This window comes from Melampsora larici-populina, assembly GCF_000204055.1.
Source record: "Melampsora larici-populina 98AG31 unplaced genomic scaffold MELLAscaffold_3, whole genome shotgun sequence".
Lineage (NCBI taxonomy): Eukaryota > Fungi > Basidiomycota > Pucciniomycetes > Pucciniales > Melampsoraceae > Melampsora > Melampsora laricis-populina.
The window spans coordinates 529,576-552,028 of record NW_006768767.1 but is presented as its reverse complement, the minus strand read 5'-3'; the positions used below and the strand labels follow the sequence as shown (position 1 = coordinate 552,028).

The window sequence follows — 22,453 nt, the reverse complement described above, 5'->3', positions numbered from 1 at the left end:
AGTGGCTCTCAAACCTGCCCCGGTTTTCAAAAAACCCAGTTGACCCAGTTGTTTTTTGGCAGTAACTTTGTGTATCAAGTTGACATTTGTTGACAGCTCCCAGCCAAAAATTCAACTGGGGCAACCGGGTTTTTTGAAACTGGGTCAGGTTTGAGAGCCACTATTGACACACTCACAGACCTGCCCCGCCCGATTCCAGTGCACCGGGCGTAGTATGTATGTTACGGGTGTAAAGTCAAGATTTGATTTGTTTTGACAGTCGAGTGTGCCTGTTTGTGACTCTTAAACTGGTCTCATTGATTTCAAGACGACTAAAGTCTATTTACAAACGATCGTGTCTTATGGTTCGCCTCGTCTGGCGTTATATCACGACAACCTCCAAGAGGCCAACCCTTGTGCAGCCAATCCTATTCGAATCCATTGATATCTCGTTGAACACCAAAAGTCTCCATCACGCTCTTCCCGAGGCAAGTGACTCCAGCTGCCTCTGCCTCCATGTACGTGAAGATTCAATTCATATGCAGGCTATCTCCCCTTCAAGAGTCTGAATAATGTGGACGACTGCATATAACAAAATATCTTCCGTATCTGATATTGGGAAATAGTGGTTTGAATAGTTTGAAACTCACAGATAGATATCCAGTCTTCAAGATAACTTGAATTTCAAGAATGAGCATAAACAAAGACCACACGCCAGGTGGAGCTTCTGGAGAAACCTCACAATGTCAGTGACCTTGCTTCCTTTGTCATACTGCATATCCTTTGCTTACTAGCTGTTGGTCGAGGATCTTGATAGCAGGCAACATAGAACGACAACCTATCAGACCAAAGCTGGCTTCCAAGAACCTACCTATACAGCCTGCCCCGATCCATCCCGATCTATTAACCAACCAGCTTCCATTTTCCGCACCTCGAGCGGAGCGCAGAGACGTTCCGACCAAATGGACTATACCTGAGCGTCCTAAGCCTGGGCGAAAACCTAAAGAGGTGTGACTTGTTCTCCAAATATTTTGGCGTCTCGAGTGAATCTGACCCTAATCATCTATCGAACACGTCAACAAATCGTGTACAGCCCAAGCAACCTCCAAAGGTCACCAATCCCAAGCCCACGAACAATGCAACAACTCATTCCAACCCCACTCATGTTGCCATCCCCGTCAATGTTGGCTCTTCTTTGCAAGCTATAACGGAAGTCTCAAGCGCAGCAACCTCCGTACAAACCAAATATATCGAATTATTGGAGCAAAGGGTAGAAACTCTTCAAAAGGAAAAAAAGGAAGAGGTAGATCATTACAAAACCTTGGCATCCGATCTTGAATCGAAGGCCAGTCGCTATCAGGAAGAGAACAATGTAATGAAAGGTCACCTCGAAGTCTTGCGAACCGAAGTGACTAGATTACGAAAAAAGCTCTCACTTTCAACACCTAAGCCCGCCACAAATGTCCCGACGACCGCTGGCCTTCCTATAAACATCACCAAGAGGCGTAATGAACCAGTGACCGACTGCGAAGGATCACCAAGTTCTGCCGAAATTTCAACCTCCAAGAAGCCACGACAACACACCACTCTGTCTCCACTCAATCAACTCGATCAGCAGCAGATGATGCACATCCCTGTAGTGAACAACACTCATCGTACTAGATCTAACTCTAGTCGTGTTAACAATCTTAAACACGGGCTAGACCCGAGTTTGATGAAAACGCCCTTGAATGTTATGGATGATGGCTGTGGATTGTGTACATCCGAAGCCGACTGCGTTTGTCGTCAGGTTGGTCTTAGACCCTTGCATAAGATTGTCGATATCTCTGAGAACGATCTGTCCAAAAGCATATCGGTCCCAATCCGCTCAAGACCTCGGTCTACTGTGAAACCACCTAAGTTATGGGACTTCACCGATCAATTCGTCGAATCACAGCCAACGATTTCAGGTTCAATGAAAAATACCATCGCTAATCAAGATAGCAAAGGTGATTGTAGCGGTAACCCGAGCGATTGCCCTGCCTGCTGCGACGACGCGTGAGTCTCTCTTTACCATATAACCATCCTGAACAATGAGAGTGTATGTGATTTATCGAATTATCGTCCATGTAGATTCGGAAAGGCATTTTGTACCGCAATCTCGAACTCAACAACGGCACAACAAGCCGATACCACCCCATCTGATCAGATTGGCTTGAAAGTTGCTCGTTCGGATCCGATAGTTGACATCTATACCAATATACCTTGCTGTGGAGAACCTACGAAGTGCGGCTCACAATCATGTTTTGAGACAATAGCTTTGGATGATCAAGAACAGATGGTTTCATGTTCGGACGCATGGCGAAAACTCAAAGTTCATCCTAACATTGGGAACGCAAATCTACAATTACTCGCAGATGTGGTTGCACGTCAATGTGCTTCAAGTGATCCTACCAGGTCCAATCACGGAATCTCAAACAATACTCCGATCGAAAGGTCTGCGGTTGAAGAAAGGGCTATCGCAAGTCAGTGGTCTCAAGGTCCACATGCAACCTTGGCTACCGTTTTTGAGAATGTACAAGAATCACAAGGTGGAAGTAGAACTGGATCTCCTAACTCCACTGAATCTCCTCAATCCGACCCCGGGAGCACAACAGCTGGGAATCGATTGATCAGATTCGTTGCTAAACGATCGCTTCAAGATGCCTTGAACATGTTGGATGGTGCTAATTCTTGATACTCATCAACTATGTAAAATTATTATCGAACGTTTTGGGACTCCTCAAGGTTACAAAACTGTCATTTCGTTTGTTGGATGTAATATCACGATCCAAAAAAACTCATTTTATTCTTTATATGCACATTTTTATCCTTGTAAAATCACTTTATAGCCTCATGAAGGTAATAAGTGAACACATAACCATCATTGTATCAGCTTGACATCATCGTCAACATATCTTCATTTTGAGAATATATTTTCTTTCTTTGCATATGTATACAATGGTATACTGGCTCACCCGATAGCCAAAACTAAAACAATTGATTGAAAAAGTAGAATACGCTTTTGAAAGAAATTCAGACTCTGAAGATATATCATGGCTAAATGACATATATCACGTACGGAACTCAAGATTTAGAAGGCGAAGGATTGTTGAGACAGATTCCGATGTAAGGTGAAGGTAAAGAGAACTTTTCGATTTGTGATCCGCAATGAATGGTAAGTAAAGCAGGAAGTAACGAAAAAACAAATGACGTCATAACCTCATTTACGACAGTCACGGTCACACAAGACAACATGCTTACCCTCCCACTGTCATTGCTTCTTCGATAAATACCACAAACTCTCGTTGGAATTCGTCGTCTCCTTGATCGACCATACACAATCCTTGTGACCACCTCCCGTAGTCTCTGAAGGAGATTTCCATGATAATGTATAATCAGCAGAATTGCTTTCTTTGAGATCGACACTGATCATCCAAAGGATTATACAAAAAAACTGAATCATCGACATAAAAGCGATAGCGATCACGACAAAGTTCAGACATACTGAAATCTTGCAAATTACACTGCCAGATCATACAATAGCACACAAAGCATCCCCAAACTGGTGGCTAGCTCCTAAAGTCGTGAAACGATCTTCTCCCAAATATTAATATCGATTGCTATCTTCAGTAGACCCTTTTCGGCCTTTAGGCATTAGCCACCATAGAACTTGTGAACCATCTTTAAAAATTCTCAACATGTCACACACCTGGAGAATGTTGCGCAAAATACATCTTGCGAAGTAAAAAAGTTTGAATTGAAGCCAGTCGTCTCAAAACCCTGTGATATCAGAGCTTCTTTTGCCGCGGCCAAAAGCTGGACTCTTCTGTTGCTTGAGACAAGAATCACGGCATGTAAGATGAAATTTTTATCAGTCTGGTTAATCTTTCCTCTGCGCATTACGTAGAGATGTAAGCGTTGCAAGACTCTTCCGTGTCAGGCGAGAATTGAGGCTTCACTGACCATGTTTCAGCTTTCTTTATATATTTGGCTTGCACTCGTGCAACACTGTCGATGGGACTCAAGTCTTGACCATTTGACACTCATCCGGCGTTGACACTAGGTTTACGTTGCTTGATATCAAGTCCGTAACTCAAGACACGATGTACCCATCTCTATTTCTTTTCGTCCATCTGGCTTTTCATGTCCTCGTGCCTATCTTCGTAGGCGGGGAAGTTTCTCTCCTGCGAGATGTCCTCACAGGATCAGATTTGAAGGCCCCAGTGGTTGATCTTGATGGCATAGTTCAAAGCGTTCCATCTCATCCTCCTCACACTCTCAATGCAAACCTCATTGGATCTGTGAAACCCTTTAACGCTGGAATATCGCAAATCTCAATGGAGAAATACCAGTCTCGATTTGTTAGATTGCTCATGAATGCAGATTCACCAAGCCGTCCTGTACCATATGAGACCTTTTTCAAAAAAGCTAAAAAGGTGGAGAAATACAAAACATTTGAAGAAAGTATCCGGAATATGGCCAGTAAGACTGCAAAGTTGATTCCAAAAAAAGTTTCATCACCCCAAAAACTCAAAGCGCATCTTTCTGAAAATCAAGATGCTTTGATTGAATGTTTCAATTCTGCTAAGACTGCTCTCGAAGAGATAAAAGTACAAGGAACTGGAAGACTTTGGGCCCTTGGAACAGTGGCTGGCCTTTTGCAACATCTCCCCTCAGATGCATCAAAGGTAATATCCCATTTGGCGACAGATCTGTGGAAAGACTACATATATCTAGAGATACAAGCAGCGTTAGGTGAGTAATTTTTCATGGCAGATCATTGACTGTTTACTACTTTCAAGTTGATATTTGACTTGTGTTTTTTTGAACCAGCATTTGAAGCCTCTTTAAGTCACAAATTTAGGAGTCACTTAAAGAAAGGAAAAGCATTCTATAACAAGAATCCTGGTGTGTTATGACTCCATATAAGCTTCTATAACCATCAAACATTGACCAAAAACATCTTAAACTCCCCTCTCACAGAGATGGAAGATGTTTTAAAAGAGCTGACTTCCTGGCTAGACAAGAAAGGAACATGCGGATGAGTGGTTCCATAAGAAGCCACAATCTTGAAAAATATGTGGTAAACAAATTCCTGAGTGTGAGAATTCCATCAGAAACAGAGGATATCAAGAAAACCATAGAGGAATTTTCTGCAATATTCAAGGATGTGGAGTACTCTATCTGGAAAGCAGAAGAAGCTATCAATATTTTCATCTATCTCACCCGTTATTGGGAGCACACAATGAGCACAGAAAGGATCCTTGAATTGATTGAAACCAACAAAAAAATCTACAGAGATTTCTATTCACCATTTGCAAGATTACATTTGAAAAATATCATTGAGAATGAAGAAGATCCACTAAAGATAAAAGACTTAATCCCAAATGAAATAAAGAATACTCATCTTACACCAAGCCCAGAAGCTATTCAAAGTTTGATCAAGACATTGGAAGACAAACAATTAATGCCTGACATAGAATTTGAGATATATAAACTTTTGATGACAGAGTGTACACTTCATCCAGAGGTAAATGAGATTTTGATTGATGCAATTCAGAATACAGAGTCTCTGGCTTCTCAAATCCAAGATATCAGAAAAAGAAATAGATACAACTCAATGATTTGGGGAACAGATTCTTTCAAGTTCTTTAACTATATAAACTCAAATTACCTACTTAGTGAGTGATTGGATAGACTTATAGTGATAAGTACATGTTAGCCAGTCATGTTTGTTGTCCAGCTCACAAGACTCCTCAGACTGCCAAAAGAGTAAAATGTAATCTACCTGATCCTGAAGGAGACATGTGAATCAATTTTTAACATGTCATATATAGTAGACTAACCATTTACAAATATTTGCTCATTCATTATGAGTGATACAAAATTTCATACCAAAATCACCTTTAGTTCAATTTTATAACTTCACAATCAGTTATCATTCTTATTTTGCTGTGTGACAATGGCCACAACACATATCACACCAAGGTTTCAAGTACATACAGTACACATTTTTTGTCATTTGACTCTTTGAGATCTTATTGATACAGAATGTTGGCTTCCCTCCGAGCTCGTTCTTCTAAATCAGGACTCAGGGAAGCTCCTATTAAGTATGTGACAGGGAGATGATCAATGAGAGGTAAGATTTTGTAAGAAGACAGGCAATAAATGGAGAGCTTAATAAAACAAGAAATTCAATTAGTGGCTCAAAAAACCAATCCGCATATCTGGTAAAGTTTTTCTCCACAGTGCCTGAATTGTGGCCATTACACTCTAGTGAGGCAGGGAATGTATCAATCAACAACTTGAGATTTGTCAAGGCACAAATCATACACTTGTGAACACCCCATTAAAGAATAAGAAGAGTGTGTATGATTCTCAAAATGAATCACTTATTTGAGAAACTCATCATTCAATTTCAACAAATCAGCCAATCAGCAAAAAATGACTAATCCAATTAATGTAGCTTGTAATCCAAAGCTGATGTTGCCCCTAATTTAGCCAATCATACAGCTATTCCAATGAGTATTGAATTTTCTTTCTTCAAAAACTTGCCACTTTACAAAACCCCTTGTTCAGTTTTTAAGGCTGAGACATCTTCCAATCCGCTGATTCTGATTTTCTGAAAAAAATCAGTGGCATTGCTGATCAAAGTGGACAGAGCTTCACTCTTTTGTCTCGGTTTTGTCAGCCAGGGTGCAAGAAACAAAATACTTATCAGAATGGCTACATGTCATTGTCACTTCACAATATATTGTGAGCAATTAGCACCCTTCCTGAAGGGACATGAAAGCTTGTATTCTTTGAGTGTATTGGTTGGACCTTTGGCAGGTTGTGAACTTTTGTGACAGCCTGCTCACAACCCATACACTTCAATTTTGACTAATCACCAGGCTTAGCTCATGGCGGATGGCACACTGCCAGATCTCAGATAGGCACATAGTCTTTGTACTACTTCTTGTGTCCCACCCACAAACTTGGACTGACCATCACATCCTGTATTTCCCATTCTGGCAGATATATTATGTTACGTATGTGCTGGAAACAAAGTCCCACACCTACGGTGGCTCTAAAGCGCCACATGAGTCACTTCGTTGAAAAAGAGAAATTATCCCATCAGCCCTGAAACAATGACCCCTTGGCGTCGCGCCGACCCTGGCCCGCATTATCAGTCCGCTGTCATACAACGTCTAGACCTTTGATTGTCCGAGGAATCTGCTCAATCGGCCTCTTACATGAAACACGACTCACCTGGCAGCTCATGGCACGTGAGTTCATGATATTTGCCAAAGTTGTGAGGACTCGAAGTTCTCCTGCATACCAACCGGTCTTTACTACACCGGACTCTACCGGGACATGGTCAACATCCAAGCGTAACCTAACTAACAAAAAAAATTCTCCCATGTCCTCATAAACAAAACCTCCCCTACACCTCTTCATCATCAAGTACGATCTATGCCGAATCCATTAATCCTAACCGAAGCCTATCGGCCTATTGTTGCGGCACTGGTTCAGCAAGGCCTCACCAACCGCCAGATACAGGACGATCTATCAACTCACCATGGTATCACCTGTTCGCAGAGCACCATCACTCGTGCCCGCTCCAACTGGGAATTGCAAATAGGGCCTGATAATGAAACTCAAGAAATTCAGAATAATCTCATCCGATTCTATCACGGTCAAGGTTTTGTCGCGGAGCACCTCCTTTCGATACTTGAAGAGCGTCATGACATCAATATCTCACCGCGCACCCTAGCGCGACGCTGCACGCTGCTTGGCCTACAACGCAGGAAAGATGATGTTGATCAAGGACTAGTTACCTTGGCAGATGTGGCTGAGTTGATTCGACACTCAAAGCGGCGCGCGGATGGTAAGCGAGCTGGATACCGCCGCGTCCATCATATCCTCCGGAACCAATACCAAGTTTCTGTCCATCGGTCAGTATTCTGGACTTATACCCCAATCAAAATCTTATATGAATGATTGACAATCTATCTTATTCGGACTCAGGAAAATCGTGGGTACTATGGTCAAACAGATGGATGCCAAAGGTGTTGAATCCCGTTTGCGCGCCTCGATTCAACGTCGTACCTTCTATGTGCCCGGTCCCAATCACGCGTGGTCCGCAGATGGCCACGATAAGCTCAAAAAGTTTGGCATCACGATATATGGTTTTATCGATGCTTGGTCTCGACGCGTCCTCGGTCTCTTTGTCCATATTACCAACAACAACCCAGCTCACATAGGCCTGTATTATCTTGATCTAGTCAAGCGAATTGGAGGAATTCCTCAAAAAACCGTAACTGACCATGGAACTGAGACGATCAACTTGGCTGCGCATCAAATCGAGTTATCTTACGAGTTTGCAAACCTCACTCCAGAGCAAGCTTCCCATCGCCATTCATTCACTGATTCCCCTCGAAATCAAAAAGTAGAATGTTTATGGTCCCAACTAATGACTCAGCATAATGTAGCATTGATTGACATGATGTTTGAATCAATGGAAACTGGACAGTACAATGCAGACGACCCACTCCAAAAGTAAGTCTGAAGCTATGAGGCAATAATCGACTTCTTCATTAACACATGATCTCTTGTATTCAATTAGGCTCCTGTTTCTGTATCTTTGGGTCCCGTTGGTTCAGGACTCTTTGAACAAATGGATGCACGATTATAATTCGTATAGGAAGCGACGCGACAAACGAACAGTCCTTCCCACCGCGTGCGCCCCCAATTACTGCTACTACGCACCCGTCTCAGCAAACGGAGTTGAAGGTCTCATCCCTGTGCCGCCGGAGCGTGTTGACGGGCTCCGCGCTCAATATTATCCTAACGCAGAGCAACTCATGATCACATCTCCCGAGTGGCTTACAGAATTTGTCACCGCCGCACAACCAGCTTTACAGATAGATCCCGCAACGATCAATATGGATAACGTTTGGACAGCGTTTGACCAGATCCTTGGATTCATGCGAGCCTACGATTTGTCCTTACTCGCAACACCCCCAGGACAGCCTCGTGTACCTACTAACCACGAACAAGCCGTAGTTTCTGTCCAAAAGAGATTCGGTCGAGTACCACTTTAGTTGTTAGTTGAGGGTCATGTTGATATGTTTTAAAAAAAAGGCTGCCGTGATCTGTCTCTTATTACAATCAGCCATACAAATACAAATCCCGACACTTTTCAAAATCAAGTATAAAATACATCAACCACAAGGACTACAATTGATCATGTGATCGTTCGATGATACAACTGATCAATGTATCTACTCACGCAAAAGTTGGTGATTCCCTATCTGAGTTTCTCTTTTACTCGGGTCCGTGTCTGTTCAAAAATTACAATCTTTTTTTATCATCTTGTGGTTTTGATTCTCGATTTCCTGAATCCCACTACCAAAATCAAAATATTCTACTTTGTTCTACACCTATCTATCAATTCATTAAATGATAGGGGTATACGATCACTCAACCCTATCAACTGAATTGTGATATTTCTTCACCTCAATCAAATATCTCAAAATATATCCGTCATGTTCTGACATAGTAGTTGATTGACATTGATGTGATGACAATCACTCGAGTTGATTATAAGTTTGCCTTGCGCGATCATCTAGTTGTCCTCCCTATGTCTCAGTCCCCCTAGATTCTGAAAGCAAACAATCTTTGAAAGCATGATGAACATGCTCCCCCGATTCAAATCAATCCCAAAAATCCTTTTCCCCAATCTTGTGAGGCCTCGTTGAGAAGTTTTCAAGCAGAATTTCCGGATGGTTTGTGTCCATCAGAGCAATCTCAGCCGCAGCCGTTAACCTTGAAGATATCTTGTTTTGAATAATATATTTTTGAGAACATAAGATCATTTCGCTGATATGAGATAAAGGTATATAATCTTTCCGCTGAAGAGATGTAAGGTAGTATAAAATGTTATAAATGATCAACTTATAATTAGTCAAATGCAGCCACCACCAACATCAGGATGATTGAACATGATCAAGTGATGACGATATGATTGGGATTGTACTTCTCTTTTATTTGAATCATACATTTATATTGGACTTCACATCAACGAATATTAGTGATCACATAGTTTATTCCTGTGGGAATTGACTTCCTAGCCTATATAATGCGGGCAGGTCTCTCCATAAGTTTTTCTCGCAACAATCTCAAAAAGCGTTTGCTCTACATTTGTAGAGCAAAGGCTTTTTGTTTTGATAAATACCTATAGATACACATAGCTTCTTGTGTAGCCATGTTTTGGGCCTTCAGGACTCTTCTGACGGGCTTGGCTTGTAGGTTGCTTACAGCTACCTGATCCTGATAACCCACAGGTTCCAATGTTTCTATACGGCATACCCTCCAGCCCTTGCCCTGTCAAATTTTTGTATTTACATACAGGTATCACAATTTCGCTACGAATTGGAACTATTCCATTTCGCTGATGATGCAAAGCACAATCAGATAACCCCTGCTCATGTGTAGTTTGAAAAGAGAAACATCTTTTCCTTTTAAAGAAACGACAAGCCCCAAAGAACAAAAAGAAAAAAAAAGATTGCCATAGTCTCATTGACCAAGTTCGAATTCTTTCAGAAATGGCTCCTTACTCCATATCTTGATGGGTTATGGCAAAGACCGAGGCCTGAAATATTCAGCAGATGTTAGACTAACTCGAGAGATACTATTATTGACAATGGTTTTATGGTCAATTACCTGTACAGTTAGCTCCTCATTGTCTGGGTCCCAAGATGTTATGTGTCCAGAGAAGAAGATTTGCACTCCATTGACATTAAAGTCGTCCAGCTCTAAGACACCAAGCCCAGGATCTCCTCTGTATTTAATGGCCCCTCCTACGTTTCTTCCTAGCTACCGATTTATACAAGAAAATAAAAACATCAGAAGGTGTTTGATCAAGAAGGTAGAAAGAACTGACCTCGGAAAACCAATGCAAGTGCTCTGCAGCTATGACTATGACTTCGGGGCCAAAATGCAATGCTGGCTCTACTGCGGCACAAACAGGCGTGCCAAGACTTGATATTCTGACTGGAATCGGTGGCAGTTGGCCGTGTGTATCAGAGGTAGGACCCAAGTCTGTTAGCCTTGTCGGTGTGACTGCCAAAAGGATTTTGCCTGAGATCTCATCGTAAGCAAATCGCCCACTGGCCTGGTATATGTGACCAGCTCTCAACGGAGGGCCGTCTCCTTGCGAATAAAGCATCACAAGTGGCATGACATGCGAAGAATGGCCAGAGACGCCACTTAGCATGCAGCTTGCTTCAGCTAAACAAGTTCCTGCCAGCAAGGGACGAAAGGACTCGGTTGGAGGAAGCTGTTTGATAAGTGCAAATTGTGAGTATTTGTCAGCTCAGAGATCATCAACATTAGGAGTGTTGATACTTACTACGCAAACAACAGCGAATACACCATCTGCAAAAACCGGATTCTGTAGCATTCAGATTGATGAAAACAGAAGTGGACAAGAAGTGTGCTTCTCAGACCTTTTGGGCGGATGAGGATGAGAATGAACAAATCAAACTGTTGGATATTTGGGGATGTTAGGTAATATTGGGACGGGAAGCGAGGAATTCAAAGACAAAATTCCTCGCTTTATTGAACCCCAGATGACTGCTCAACGGCATAAGAACCCTTCAGGGTTCGGGATCCACAAGCAAACGTTGTGGTTTTGATATGCTTGTGGTTTCTTTGTCATTACCATCGTATAAGCTGTTCTCGAAGAGCTCAGAAAGGGTTTTCAACGAGATCCGTGTTGCCTCTGGTCCTTTGCCCACATTTCGACCAACAGTTTCATACGTGGCACAATCGGCCATTAATTATCACGAGTCAAACTGAGCAAACCATGACAACAACCCTGAAGCCCAGTCCATCAATGCAGTCACTACCACGTTTTTCTCTCATGTCAGGGAGGGAACCTTTATCGAAAACCACTGAATAATATCAATTCAAAAATTGGATTTTACAACTGCAAGGGGTCGAGATAGACACGAGGGTGCGGCAGAGAATAACGAGGTTGACTACGAGCACCATGATGATTCATTTTACTGCGCTAATGTTAGTTGCCAGGGTATGGAACGCCGAGATACAGAATTAATGGTGGTTAAACAAACAATCAGACCAAAGTTTGCAAACGATCAGGATGTATTGCAAGAATCAGAATTCACAACATAGAAGAGTCAGAGTTCTACGAGCTCTGACTCTGAATCTCCAAACGATAATCTCGTCTGAATTGACTGCAACAACTATGAGTAGATGTGGTTCATGATTTCTGAATCGATTCTAAGCTTTATGCATAGTTGCGTAGTTGTTGTTTATTATGTCTCCCTGGGCATTTGAGTCCTCTGATGCAACGTATCAAAGTTATGTATACCTGCACATTTAGATTGAGTTGAAATTGAGAGTTGTTGAGGTCCCTCCTGAAATCATCATGACAATCTTGAGAGCGAGTGTGGGTGAGCATTTGAACTTGATAGTTTGTGAGATATCCTGATCTTTATGGGCTGGCTGTGCTATCTAGATAATGATCGGGAGTGGGATAAAAGCCTTATGGATTAGTGGTGGATAGAAGATCGATGTGATTAGGACTCAAGGTTTTGGTCATCTCTTATCGAGGTTTCGTTGCAGGCGTAAGTTGCGGTCAAATGACTGCTGAATCGAAGTCAAGTTTGTAGCTTATATGGTGACATCATATAAGCAAGCGGAGCAGAACAGGTTAAACACCTGTGATACGATTGAAACATCTGTTTCAATCGTAAGTAAGCATTGCGGATGCAGTCGGATAATATACGATCTTTTATTTATCAAATAAAAGATCGTATAATCCTCAACGTGATCAAGAAATGGGCGCCGTCTTCATATTTCAAAGAAGATACAAATGTTACAATTACAAAAGAGAACTATGAACAAGGATGTACAAGTATATAACGGTTAAGACAAACGCGTGAATCTACAAGGCGGTCAGAAAAGATTTGGCGGAGGCGCAGGAGGGGTGTTGCGGGAAGCAAGGCTAGCCGAAGCAGATAAAAAGGCCGGAAGGTCCACATGTCCAGCTTCGATTTTGCTTCCGCCTGGTAGTTGCAATCGGTGTTGCCATATTGAATCAGGATTGGGAATTGACACGGGAATTCGAACCAATTTGGGGAGCTGAAGGAGCTGACAGGCAAGCTGGCATTGGTGTTGATCAGGCAGGAGTGCCACAGCAGCACCTCGCCCGTTCCTGCTTCCCCAAACATTTCTACAAGCTAAGGGAGTCAGTACTAATCAAATTGAAACGGATGAAGAGAGAAGGGCCTTACACTGGATCGGCGTCATGGATCTGTGGGTTGGTGACTACTGACCCATACCCACGTAGATCAGTCACAAATCGGTGACCGTTACTGTTTTGGTAGGTCCAATGACAAAAGGCGTCCATTAAGTAGTGCATATTGGAAGGTTTGTTGATCATAGCGAAACCAAAAAAACCCGAGGTTGCAAAAGAGACGAGAGGTTGATTTAAAACTTCCTCAACATGCATCACCTCGTGTGGCCCTTCGACATCCGGTATATGGTTTGAATCTTCATTATCGGGCGGCTTTTCCGAAGTGATGATGGTATGCTCGACCAGCTGGGATTCATGCCAAGGAAGTCAGTTGTGAATTGTTTCGATGAGACTTGTAATTGTTTTTGAAACAAATAATGACATGACTTACACGTAACTCATTGAGTGTCTTCCATAACTCGGTATGATTCGAGAGCCCAGATACAGATTTGGCATACGAAACGAACTCTCGAATTAAGATGTCAACTGCATTGTATAAGCGTGCTGTGTTTGTAGGAGCTACAATGCGAAGGTTGAAGAAGTTCTTTATGGTGGACTTGCTGATGTATGTAATGGGGCCATCCGGATGCCAGAGGTCAATGGATTGAACAGAGTGAGTTCGACCCACCTTCTGCTGCTCGCCAAGGTGCCAACGGTAGGCAACAAAATCAGAGTCCACTGTATTTCCATCTTCCTGGACCGTCCATCGCAAGCCTGCAACCCACGAATTTGCACGAGGTGTGTGTACCAGTGAGGGTTCGGTCGATCGTCCGAAACGTTCGATTCCTTGTAATGTGTTGTCTTCTGTGGTATGTAGCAAAGATAATTGGTGGCCTGGAGGGATAGAGATAAAGGGGGTTCAAAAAAATTACATGACGCGAGTAAGGTGAGAATTGTGCTTACTACATAGACCAATCTTGGTTTTCTTCGTCAATTCTTCTGTAATTAATGATATATCGAGAGCTTGAGGATGATCAGATTTGTTAGAAGCGAGACTGTATTCGTATAGGGAATGGTCATAGATAATATTGATTGAGCTGTTTTGGGAAAACCACCACTGGAGATCAGTGTTATTAACTGAACCTTCCTGACTCCCCAAAGTTGTAAAAGCGAAACCGGCCGGAGGGAGAGTGTCGATGATATCATTGGGGACAAAGACTCTTTGAAAGTGTGTCCAAAGGTCCAGTCGCAGATCATTGTAAGCTTCTGGACGGTAGATGTCGATGGTACGAGTTACTGAGAGCGGCTTTACTTTAGCCCATTTGGATGATTTGAAAGTTTCAAAGCCACAGAGGAAAGTAATAACCGGGCTAGATGCGTCATATGCGGGGATGTCTGAACTGTTTCGGCCTCGTGAACGGGTGGATGTTGATCCGCTAGAGACTGCTCGTCCGCGCTTGTTCTTGTTTGTATTGGGTGGGAAGGTTGACCCATGGCGTGTACGGTTCTCTTTGGCAGCGGCGAATGGATCAAATGGGGCAGTAGGTGATGTTATCGGTGTGGAGGAGGTGGAGGGCGGCAAAAAGGTAGATGATGTTGAGGGGTATCTGAGAGTGTTGTTGTGCGCAGCAACTTTTGCGGCTGCTTGCTTGAAAGCCTGTGCGTCAAAAGCATTGGTATGAGCATGAAAAGGTGAGTTTTGCGGTGGCATGTTTGAGTAGGAAGATGGCGGATTAGGGTTGGGAAATTGTGAAGGGTACGACTCCGGGAACATGTTATGGGAATTGGGATCGCCAAGAGGTTGCTGACCAGGTCTAGTGGTAATCGAAGGTCTGTTTGGTTCAGTAGGTGAGCTTGAACTGCTGGTCAAGCGAATTTTGATGCAAACATCACAAAAACCATGTAGTGATGTGGGCCGTACATGGCAACCTGAGCAAAAATCTTGATTCATTTGCAGGTGTCGAGGTGTTTTAAGGGACGAGGATGACCAAGTATGAAAAAATGAAAAAATGAAAAAAGAATCTTTGACGGAGAAAGTAGATGGATGATGAAAAAAAGTTGAGACAAAACGGATGATGAAAATAAGTTGAGACAAAGGGGATAGGGTGGGAGGAAATGTGGGTGGGGACTTAAGCTTATTTAACCTTATAAGAGCCCGGCTGTCGTGGCACTCCTGTCCTTCGATGATTATGGGGCTGGATCAAAAAAAGTGTTTTTGACGCAGATGGCCAATCGTGGCAGGGAGGTAACTGAAGGTTGATTAAAAATGTGGACCCTGCTCCTGGCGATGACTGAGAGGGTTACGGACCCAGGCGGGCCAGGGTCGGCGCGCTTCCAGACAGGACTGTTTCAGGCCTCGTGCATTGCTTTTTTTCATTTTTGTTCAAGTGACTCACGTGGCACTTTAGAGCCACCGTACACACCGACCCGAGCCGGTCGGAGTCAGCGAGGCCACGTGTGGGGAATTTCTGCAGTGTAAACTTGTATGTAATACGGAAACAAGGTTGTAACATTTTCCTGTGTCATACAGAAACTGTGAACTCTGGTAACCTGGTTTACCATTCAGGTTTCACCTGGTTTCACTCCTCCATAAAAACGATGACTTTCATACCTTCCCATTCCTGGCACTGTGACTCTTTGATCGTAAGTTCTTGTTGTTAGATACCGCACTCGCAATCCAAGGCAACATGCACCCATCATCGTATCTCTTCATTCCGTTGGCTTTTCAAGCCTTCGCACCGAGCTTTGTACGCGGAGCAGTCTCTCTCCTGCATGATCTCCGAACAGGATCTGTCTCGAAGCTCGCCGTCGTTGATCCTGATGGAGGAGATTTTGATGTGTATAAAGCAAAACCAAAGTCAGGGGTCCGAAAACTTGTCAAAAAGGTGATACAAATTCCGTCGAAGCCTTCGGTACCACATGTCTCTATCTTTTTTCAACGAGCAAATAAGTTGAAAACCGATCAAAAGCTACAACCAACCATCAAAGCGTTAGCGCATGACATCGCGGACTTGATTTCGAAATCAGACTCATCTTGTCGCAGTTTTAAAGTGCATCTTTCTCGACATGGAGACAGCGTAATTGGATGTTTTATATCAGCTAAGGATGCTCTTTACGATGAAAACGTGAAGGGTACTGAGAGGCTTTGGGCCCTCGGAATAGTCGCTGGGCTTTTAAAACATTTCCCCTCGAATATATTGCACCTAAGACAACAACTGGAAGAAAATCTTTGGAAAGACTACGTGTATTTGGAGGTAAAGGCAGCTATGAGTGAGCCAATCTCTCATCGTATGCCATAAGCTCATTGAGATATTGACTTCAATCTTGGGGGCTCTCTGTTAACCAGCATATGAAGCCTCTTTTACTCAAAAGTTCATGAGTCACTTCCCGAGGGAAAAAGTCATCTATGAGATGAATCCTGGTGAGTTGTAATTTCATATGCTTCCGGAACAATCAGAATCCAGAGAGAAATAATCTTATACTTCATCTCGCACAGACATGGAAGAATGTTTCGAACGAGCCCAATTGCTGAAAAGATATGATGAGGCAATGTGGGAAGAGACTAACAGTCACGGAATTCCCCCAACAAGCAAGTATATCGAAGAATATGTGGTAAACCACTTCCTGAGTGCACAGCTTCCATCAGGGGAACTGGATATCAAGAAAGCTATCGTTATTTTTGCATCAATGTTCAGAAAGATGGAGTTTCCCTCCTTGCCCGCAACACATGCCGTTTATATTCTCGAGTATCTCATAGATTATTGGAAACCCACCATGAGCAAGGAAGAGATCATAAAATATGTTGAAAGTGATGAAAATCTCTGGAGAAATTTCCATTTACCATTGGCAAGATCAAATTTTGAAATTTTGAATCAACTAGATCGACGGAGAAAGATTGTTCTTGGGCATGTACCCAAGAGTACTAATGATTTACTGAGCTCAAAGACTATTCAAGAAGTAATACAAGACTTGGAAGAAAACAAATCAACACCTGAGTTAGAATATGACATTTATAGTATGCTGATGATAAGGTGTACACTTCATCCAGAAGAGAATGAGATTTTGATAAATTTGGTTCAAACGAGAACGGATTTGCGTCTCCAAATTGAAAAGATCAGAACCATATACAGATCACAGAATGCAGGAGAAAAGTCTTTGGAATTTTTTGACTATATGGACTCTGATTTTCTACTTTGTGAGTTCTTGATGACTTTATAGCATTAATATTGTATACTAAGCATGAGTTGAATCTTGTCTGCTCAGATCATAAGCATTCTGAGTCAACCAAACTATTACCATCATCATCCACTACTTTTGGGGAGATATCTGAAGAATATTAACAACAATAAGGAAGAGCAGACTGACCATTCATGAAGATACAGCATTAACAAACAATCATTCATAACATAACCCTCTTCTTGGCCTAGATTTATTGGGCCATGAGGTTATTGAGTATTTAAAACTATTGTAGGGTGGCTGAGACAGAGTAGTCCATAAGTAATTTTCAAGCTAAGAACAGAAGATTCACAACTCACAAAGCTGATCAATAAGGTGAAGTCATGAGCAGTCAATTTTGATCATGCAAGGGGGAAATATATATCCGGATGGATGGTTTTTACTGAGGGTGATTTTTTGGATTCATAAGCTGTGAAGAGGAATTTTCTTGATTTTCTTGGAGATGAAAACCAAATAAATGGTCATCATCACCATCTCTCTTGATCCCCAAGTTTTTTCTTGTTTCCTCATTTTTTCTTGTCACTACATTTTGTCAAATCTTGAAATGTAGCCATGTACCTGAAGCAAAATAGGATTCATGTTGTCTGGTTTATTCTACAGCCTCATTGCAGAGATCTTTTCTGCTTGAGTACTCACTTTCAACAATGATGCCTTAGGATTGAGAGTCCAGCTGTACTCAGATGAAGATTGCCTTGAAATCGCATGTTCAAGACTTTTTCTGACCCTGAAAGAAGTTTTGAATCAACCATATGAATGTATCCAAGGCCATCAAAGAAAACCTTGTATGAAAAACTCTGAGGCAGCCTTTCTGGCAGCCCTTTTGTCACAGAATGTAAGTATCCTTGACCCAATTCTTTATGAATAGCATATGTGCATAGTTTCCTCGTGTAAATTTTGTCAAAGTGTAAAGTTGTCATCTTCCAAGACCTAACATAGGTCACAACTGATACATATGATATGGCACCACTCAATATCCTTTTTTTGCATCAATGTTCTTTGGTTATAGTCTTTTTTTTAAATGAATATATTTAAAGTGTGATACCTGGCCTCAGGGCATAAAAACACACTGTGACAACAAGTTCATGGTATATATACTGAATACAATCTTTCCACCTATGACAGAAAACAACTCATGTCTTGAGTATCTTGATGCTGGATGGTTCTTATGTATCACATTACATTCTCTCAAATGCAAGGAATACACAGCAATTGAACAAATATGTACATGTTTTGTTGCTTGCTCAAATTCTCTTCAATCCGAAAATGGAATTTGAACAGGTTGTGCACCATCTTGTATATTTTTCCCATAATTTTTTGCTTTAAAGTCAAGATCTTACTCCCCTTGCACTGTGTCCTTGTGGCAGTCTCTTGACGACGAGCACACGCGGACTGCCTTTGAGGCACAAAGGGGACTCGTGTGTGCTTGTCAAAGGGCAAATACCACACAGACGTGGTGTTGACCATTTCACCAGGGTTCCTTCTGAGTCTACAGTCCTAGTCCAACAATTTTTCTTGGGATCAATGTTTCCAAGCACATCTCTAGAATTCATAATGATCAATTGTGTTTGGGATTGAACAGATGTTTAGTTCCTTGATATTCAAAACAGATGAGAATTTTCAGAACTAAAAGCAACAATGGATTCACATTTGACCTGGCAGAAGAGGCAGTGAGACTTGATTTGACAAAAGGTTGAGATCAAGGCCCCAAAAAACAAAAAAATCTCAAATGAAGAGTGAAGGATGAAGGCCATTGTGATGGCCCACAAGTCATATGTTTTACACAATGAGGATAACACCTGGGGGAGCCATAGAAGAATCAATTTGTGGCTTTCTCCTTGTACTTTTCCTTATGCATCACACCAAGGCATTGAGAGGTGCTTTTCATATCCTGCAGTGTTATGAACGTCCCTACTCAAGGTGGGCTATTGACATTGTGTGGGATTTGAGTAGAAGGCTGGTTGTCAGTGAAGACACTCTGAATCCACATTTTGCCCTCAAAGGATGAAGACTGGTCTGTGGGATTGATGCTAAAGACTTTCATGGGCAGGGAAGGTTCAAAAAAGAGATTCCAAATTCAAATATTCCTTGATAGAGGACCCACAACACAGTCAAGTGATCAAGTTTGATCTGATGATAGTCCTTGCACTGGTATTTGTTGCTCCGACAAATCATCCACTATATCCAATTGACAAGCAAATGTGACGCATTGGAAGTGATCTCAATTAGTCTAAAATTTGTGATCCATGAGGTGACAGCCCAAACTTTACATTTTCTTCACATCTGCTGCCCATCTTTGAGAATTGAGTGGCAGTAACTCTCTACTACATAGTCCTGCTCAGTCAATCGAGCTTGACTTAAAGTGGTATGATTACAGGTGCACACTCAATCTTATACACTACGTAGATAGAACTCTAAAGAGAAAGGGATTCCATGTGCCATAACGAAGCCCCTGGGCCCAATTATAGACGAATGTCGAATGGATATATGCCTTGCATCACGCCTGGAAGCACATGTAGACAAGCCCCGCCAGAGATAGCCGGAAGACAATTGCTCGCTATCTGATCAGCTGCGAGAAGATAAAGTAGTCATGGGGTGAGCATGTGATGACATTGTTCAACTGATATTGGTTACTTGAGGGCTGATGTGAAGAATTGTGAGAGTGAGTCAAGTGATGATAAGTTGAGTGAGTATGAGTGGGTTGATACTCAGGTGCCGGGTGCTAATCGGGTAATCCCTATCTCAACTTTATCATTCCTCTGAGTCTTACATCCTTTTGGTTTCATCTCATCTCCATCGAACATTCAAAGGGAAAACCGACATCTTCGAAGAACCATACAATCGGCGTGATCGGCTGCTCCAGAACATGCAAAACCGACACTTACCCACACCTACCAGTACCCTCAAAGTCGATATCAGTGGAGCCGAAATCCTGGATGACCACCATCAGTCTGTTGAGACAAGCGACATTTACCTTCCGAAGCATACCGAATATATCTCTCACATTGCTCTAGATGTACGTTGGTCTTCGTGTTTATCTAGAACCGAAATCTGGTGGACATGGTTCTAATAAGATATCTTGCTTTCTTTAGATTGGTGGCTCTTTGGCCAAGATCGTTTATTTCACCCGTGCTACTACTCATCAAGCTTCGAACCGGACTCGTGGAACCACTTCGGTCCCTTCAACCGGATCTTTGAGTGCCGACAATAGGTCTTCATCCCAATCATCAAAAGGAGCTGGACTCGATGATACTCCACCCAACGAACCTCAAAATCATACCAACCGGAACAATTTACCGACATCCAAATCCACATCCACACAGCCCAACGGTATCCTGACTCCGAAAGTCGTAAGGAATGGGACCCTCAATTCCACTGGCTCTCTGCACGGCGAGGCGTGTGAACATCAAGACAGCTGTATTCGAGATCAACACGAGCTACCTACTCCTACCACATCATCGCTGTCATCAGTCCAAGCCACCTCACAAGCTGTTTCTCTAGCTGCCAAATCTGATTCGAATCCGATCGCCCGACAAAGCTTTTCAGGACCTAGTCGACATACCCAGCGGCTGTCGGGCTCAAGCATTCCGGGAGGCAGATTGAACTTTACCAAATTTGAAACCGAAGCAATCGAAACCGAATGTATCCCCTTTATCGCCAATCTGATAGAAATCTCAGCCGCATCGAATGGAGTACCGATAAGTACTATGAAACGAGGTGTGAAGATCATCCTTACGGGTGGAGGTGCACATATCTATTCCGAAATGATCAAGAATGTATTAGGAGGTGATGTAGAAGTTTTGAAGGAAGAAGAGATGGATTGCTTAATCACTGGGTTGAACTTTATCACTGAGATCCCGAATGAAGTCTTCTGGTTTTCGGATGAACTGGTTCAACATATCGTACAAAACAACCCTCATGATGCTAGCGAAAGAGAGGACGCTTTGGAGACGTCTTCTCGGTTGATAGATGCTATAAACGAAACTTCTTCAGAATCAGTCTTCTCCAGCAAAGAGAAATCCCAAGATCCACAAGAATTACCTCGTCCATCACCTAATCCTCCACAATACTCTGTTCTCTTCGATTCGAATCCTACACCCCAATTTCCCTGTATGTTAGTCAATATCGGCTCAGGAGTATCAATCATCAAAGTATCAGCGTTTGGCAAATTTGAAAGAATTTCAGGTACTTCACTAGGTGGTGGAACACTTTGGGGATTACTTTCACTCCTAACCCAAGCTAAGAGTTTTGATGAAATGTTAGATTTAAGTATGATGGGAGATAATTCAAAGGTAGATATGTTAGTAGGTGATATTTATGGTCAAGATTACCAAAAGATTGGATTAAAGAGTTCCACGATTGCTTCAAGTTTTGGTAAAGTGTTTAAAAAGAGAAACAAGAATTCGGAAACTGATGAATCAAAAGATGGAAGTAGTACTAAGAAAGATACTTTCAGAGCTGAAGATATCAGTAAGAGTTTATTATATGCCATTAGTAATAATATTGGTCAAATTGCGTCAGTAATTCTTTTTTAGTGAGAACTTTGTGTGGTTATCTGACGATTTTTGGAAAATGAACATTTCAACACTAGGCACTTGAACGCAGAAAAACACGGACTAGATCGAATATACTTTGGAGGATGCTTTATCCGAGGTCTGTATCCTATATCCCCTCGATTTGTGTTCATCTTATCAATACTGACGAGAACTATTTATATGAGTCAATAGGACATGCTGCAACAGTTTCAACTTTATCATATGCGATTAGGTTTTGGTCTAAAGGCACAAAGAGAGCTTTCTTCCTTAGACATGAAGGTTATCTTGGTTCGATAGGAGCTTGGCTAAAAAATTTAGATGAAGAAGAACCCAGGTAAAACTTTCAAGGAGTTGAAGTGAGATGGTGACTTTTCTTTTCTAATTAGACTATGGACATAATGTTGGTTCTTGACTCATGTTTTGTATGAATTCTTGATAA

General features: G+C 42.2%; 7 protein-coding genes across 7 annotated transcripts; 5 read left to right on the top strand and 2 right to left on the bottom strand.

Moving 5' to 3' along the window:
* Positions 1-669: 669 nt before the first annotated feature.
* On the top strand, positions 670-2,695 carry MELLADRAFT_102213 (uncharacterized protein; the record flags this gene model as incomplete). Its single annotated transcript, XM_007405345.1, has 4 exons — positions 670-724; positions 797-987; positions 1,073-2,016; positions 2,092-2,695. The coding sequence occupies 4 exons, from the start codon at positions 670-672 to the stop codon at positions 2,693-2,695; spliced, it is 1,794 nt and encodes a 597-aa protein (XP_007405407.1).
* A 1,408-nt stretch (positions 2,696-4,103) lies between these two features.
* On the top strand, positions 4,104-5,811 carry MELLADRAFT_59456 (uncharacterized protein; the record flags this gene model as incomplete). The annotated part of the gene is made up of 4 exons (XM_007405346.1): positions 4,104-4,755; positions 4,834-4,908; positions 4,986-5,681; positions 5,744-5,811. The coding sequence occupies 4 exons, from the start codon at positions 4,104-4,106 to the stop codon at positions 5,809-5,811; spliced, it is 1,491 nt and encodes a 496-aa protein (XP_007405408.1).
* Positions 5,812-7,455: 1,644 nt separating this feature from the next.
* MELLADRAFT_59455 (uncharacterized protein) lies at positions 7,456-9,086 on the top strand (the record flags this gene model as incomplete). Its single annotated transcript, XM_007405347.1, has 2 exons — positions 7,456-7,937; positions 8,609-9,086. 2 exons carry the CDS (start codon positions 7,456-7,458, stop codon positions 9,084-9,086), a joined length of 960 nt encoding a protein of 319 aa, XP_007405409.1.
* A 1,093-nt stretch (positions 9,087-10,179) lies between these two features.
* MELLADRAFT_59454 (uncharacterized protein) lies at positions 10,180-11,446 on the bottom strand (the record flags this gene model as incomplete). Its single annotated transcript, XM_007404900.1, has 5 exons — positions 10,180-10,368; positions 10,394-10,465; positions 10,708-10,860; positions 10,928-11,323; positions 11,396-11,446. 5 exons carry the CDS (start codon positions 11,444-11,446, stop codon positions 10,180-10,182), a joined length of 861 nt encoding a protein of 286 aa, XP_007404962.1.
* A 1,520-nt stretch (positions 11,447-12,966) lies between these two features.
* MELLADRAFT_90803 (uncharacterized protein) lies at positions 12,967-15,197 on the bottom strand (the record flags this gene model as incomplete). Its single annotated transcript, XM_007404899.1, has 4 exons — positions 12,967-13,243; positions 13,305-13,612; positions 13,698-14,140; positions 14,210-15,197. The coding sequence occupies 4 exons, from the start codon at positions 15,195-15,197 to the stop codon at positions 12,967-12,969; spliced, it is 2,016 nt and encodes a 671-aa protein (XP_007404961.1).
* Positions 15,198-15,933: 736 nt separating this feature from the next.
* Positions 15,934-17,586, top strand: MELLADRAFT_59452 (uncharacterized protein; the record flags this gene model as incomplete). The annotated part of the gene is made up of 4 exons (XM_007405348.1): positions 15,934-16,534; positions 16,593-16,667; positions 16,743-17,441; positions 17,465-17,586. 4 exons carry the CDS (start codon positions 15,934-15,936, stop codon positions 17,584-17,586), a joined length of 1,497 nt encoding a protein of 498 aa, XP_007405410.1.
* A 2,759-nt stretch (positions 17,587-20,345) lies between these two features.
* MELLADRAFT_115192 (uncharacterized protein) lies at positions 20,346-22,453 on the top strand (the record flags this gene model as incomplete). The annotated part of the gene is made up of 4 exons (XM_007405349.1): positions 20,346-20,495; positions 20,572-21,995; positions 22,071-22,132; positions 22,207-22,453. 4 exons carry the CDS (start codon positions 20,346-20,348, stop codon positions 22,350-22,352), a joined length of 1,782 nt encoding a protein of 593 aa, XP_007405411.1.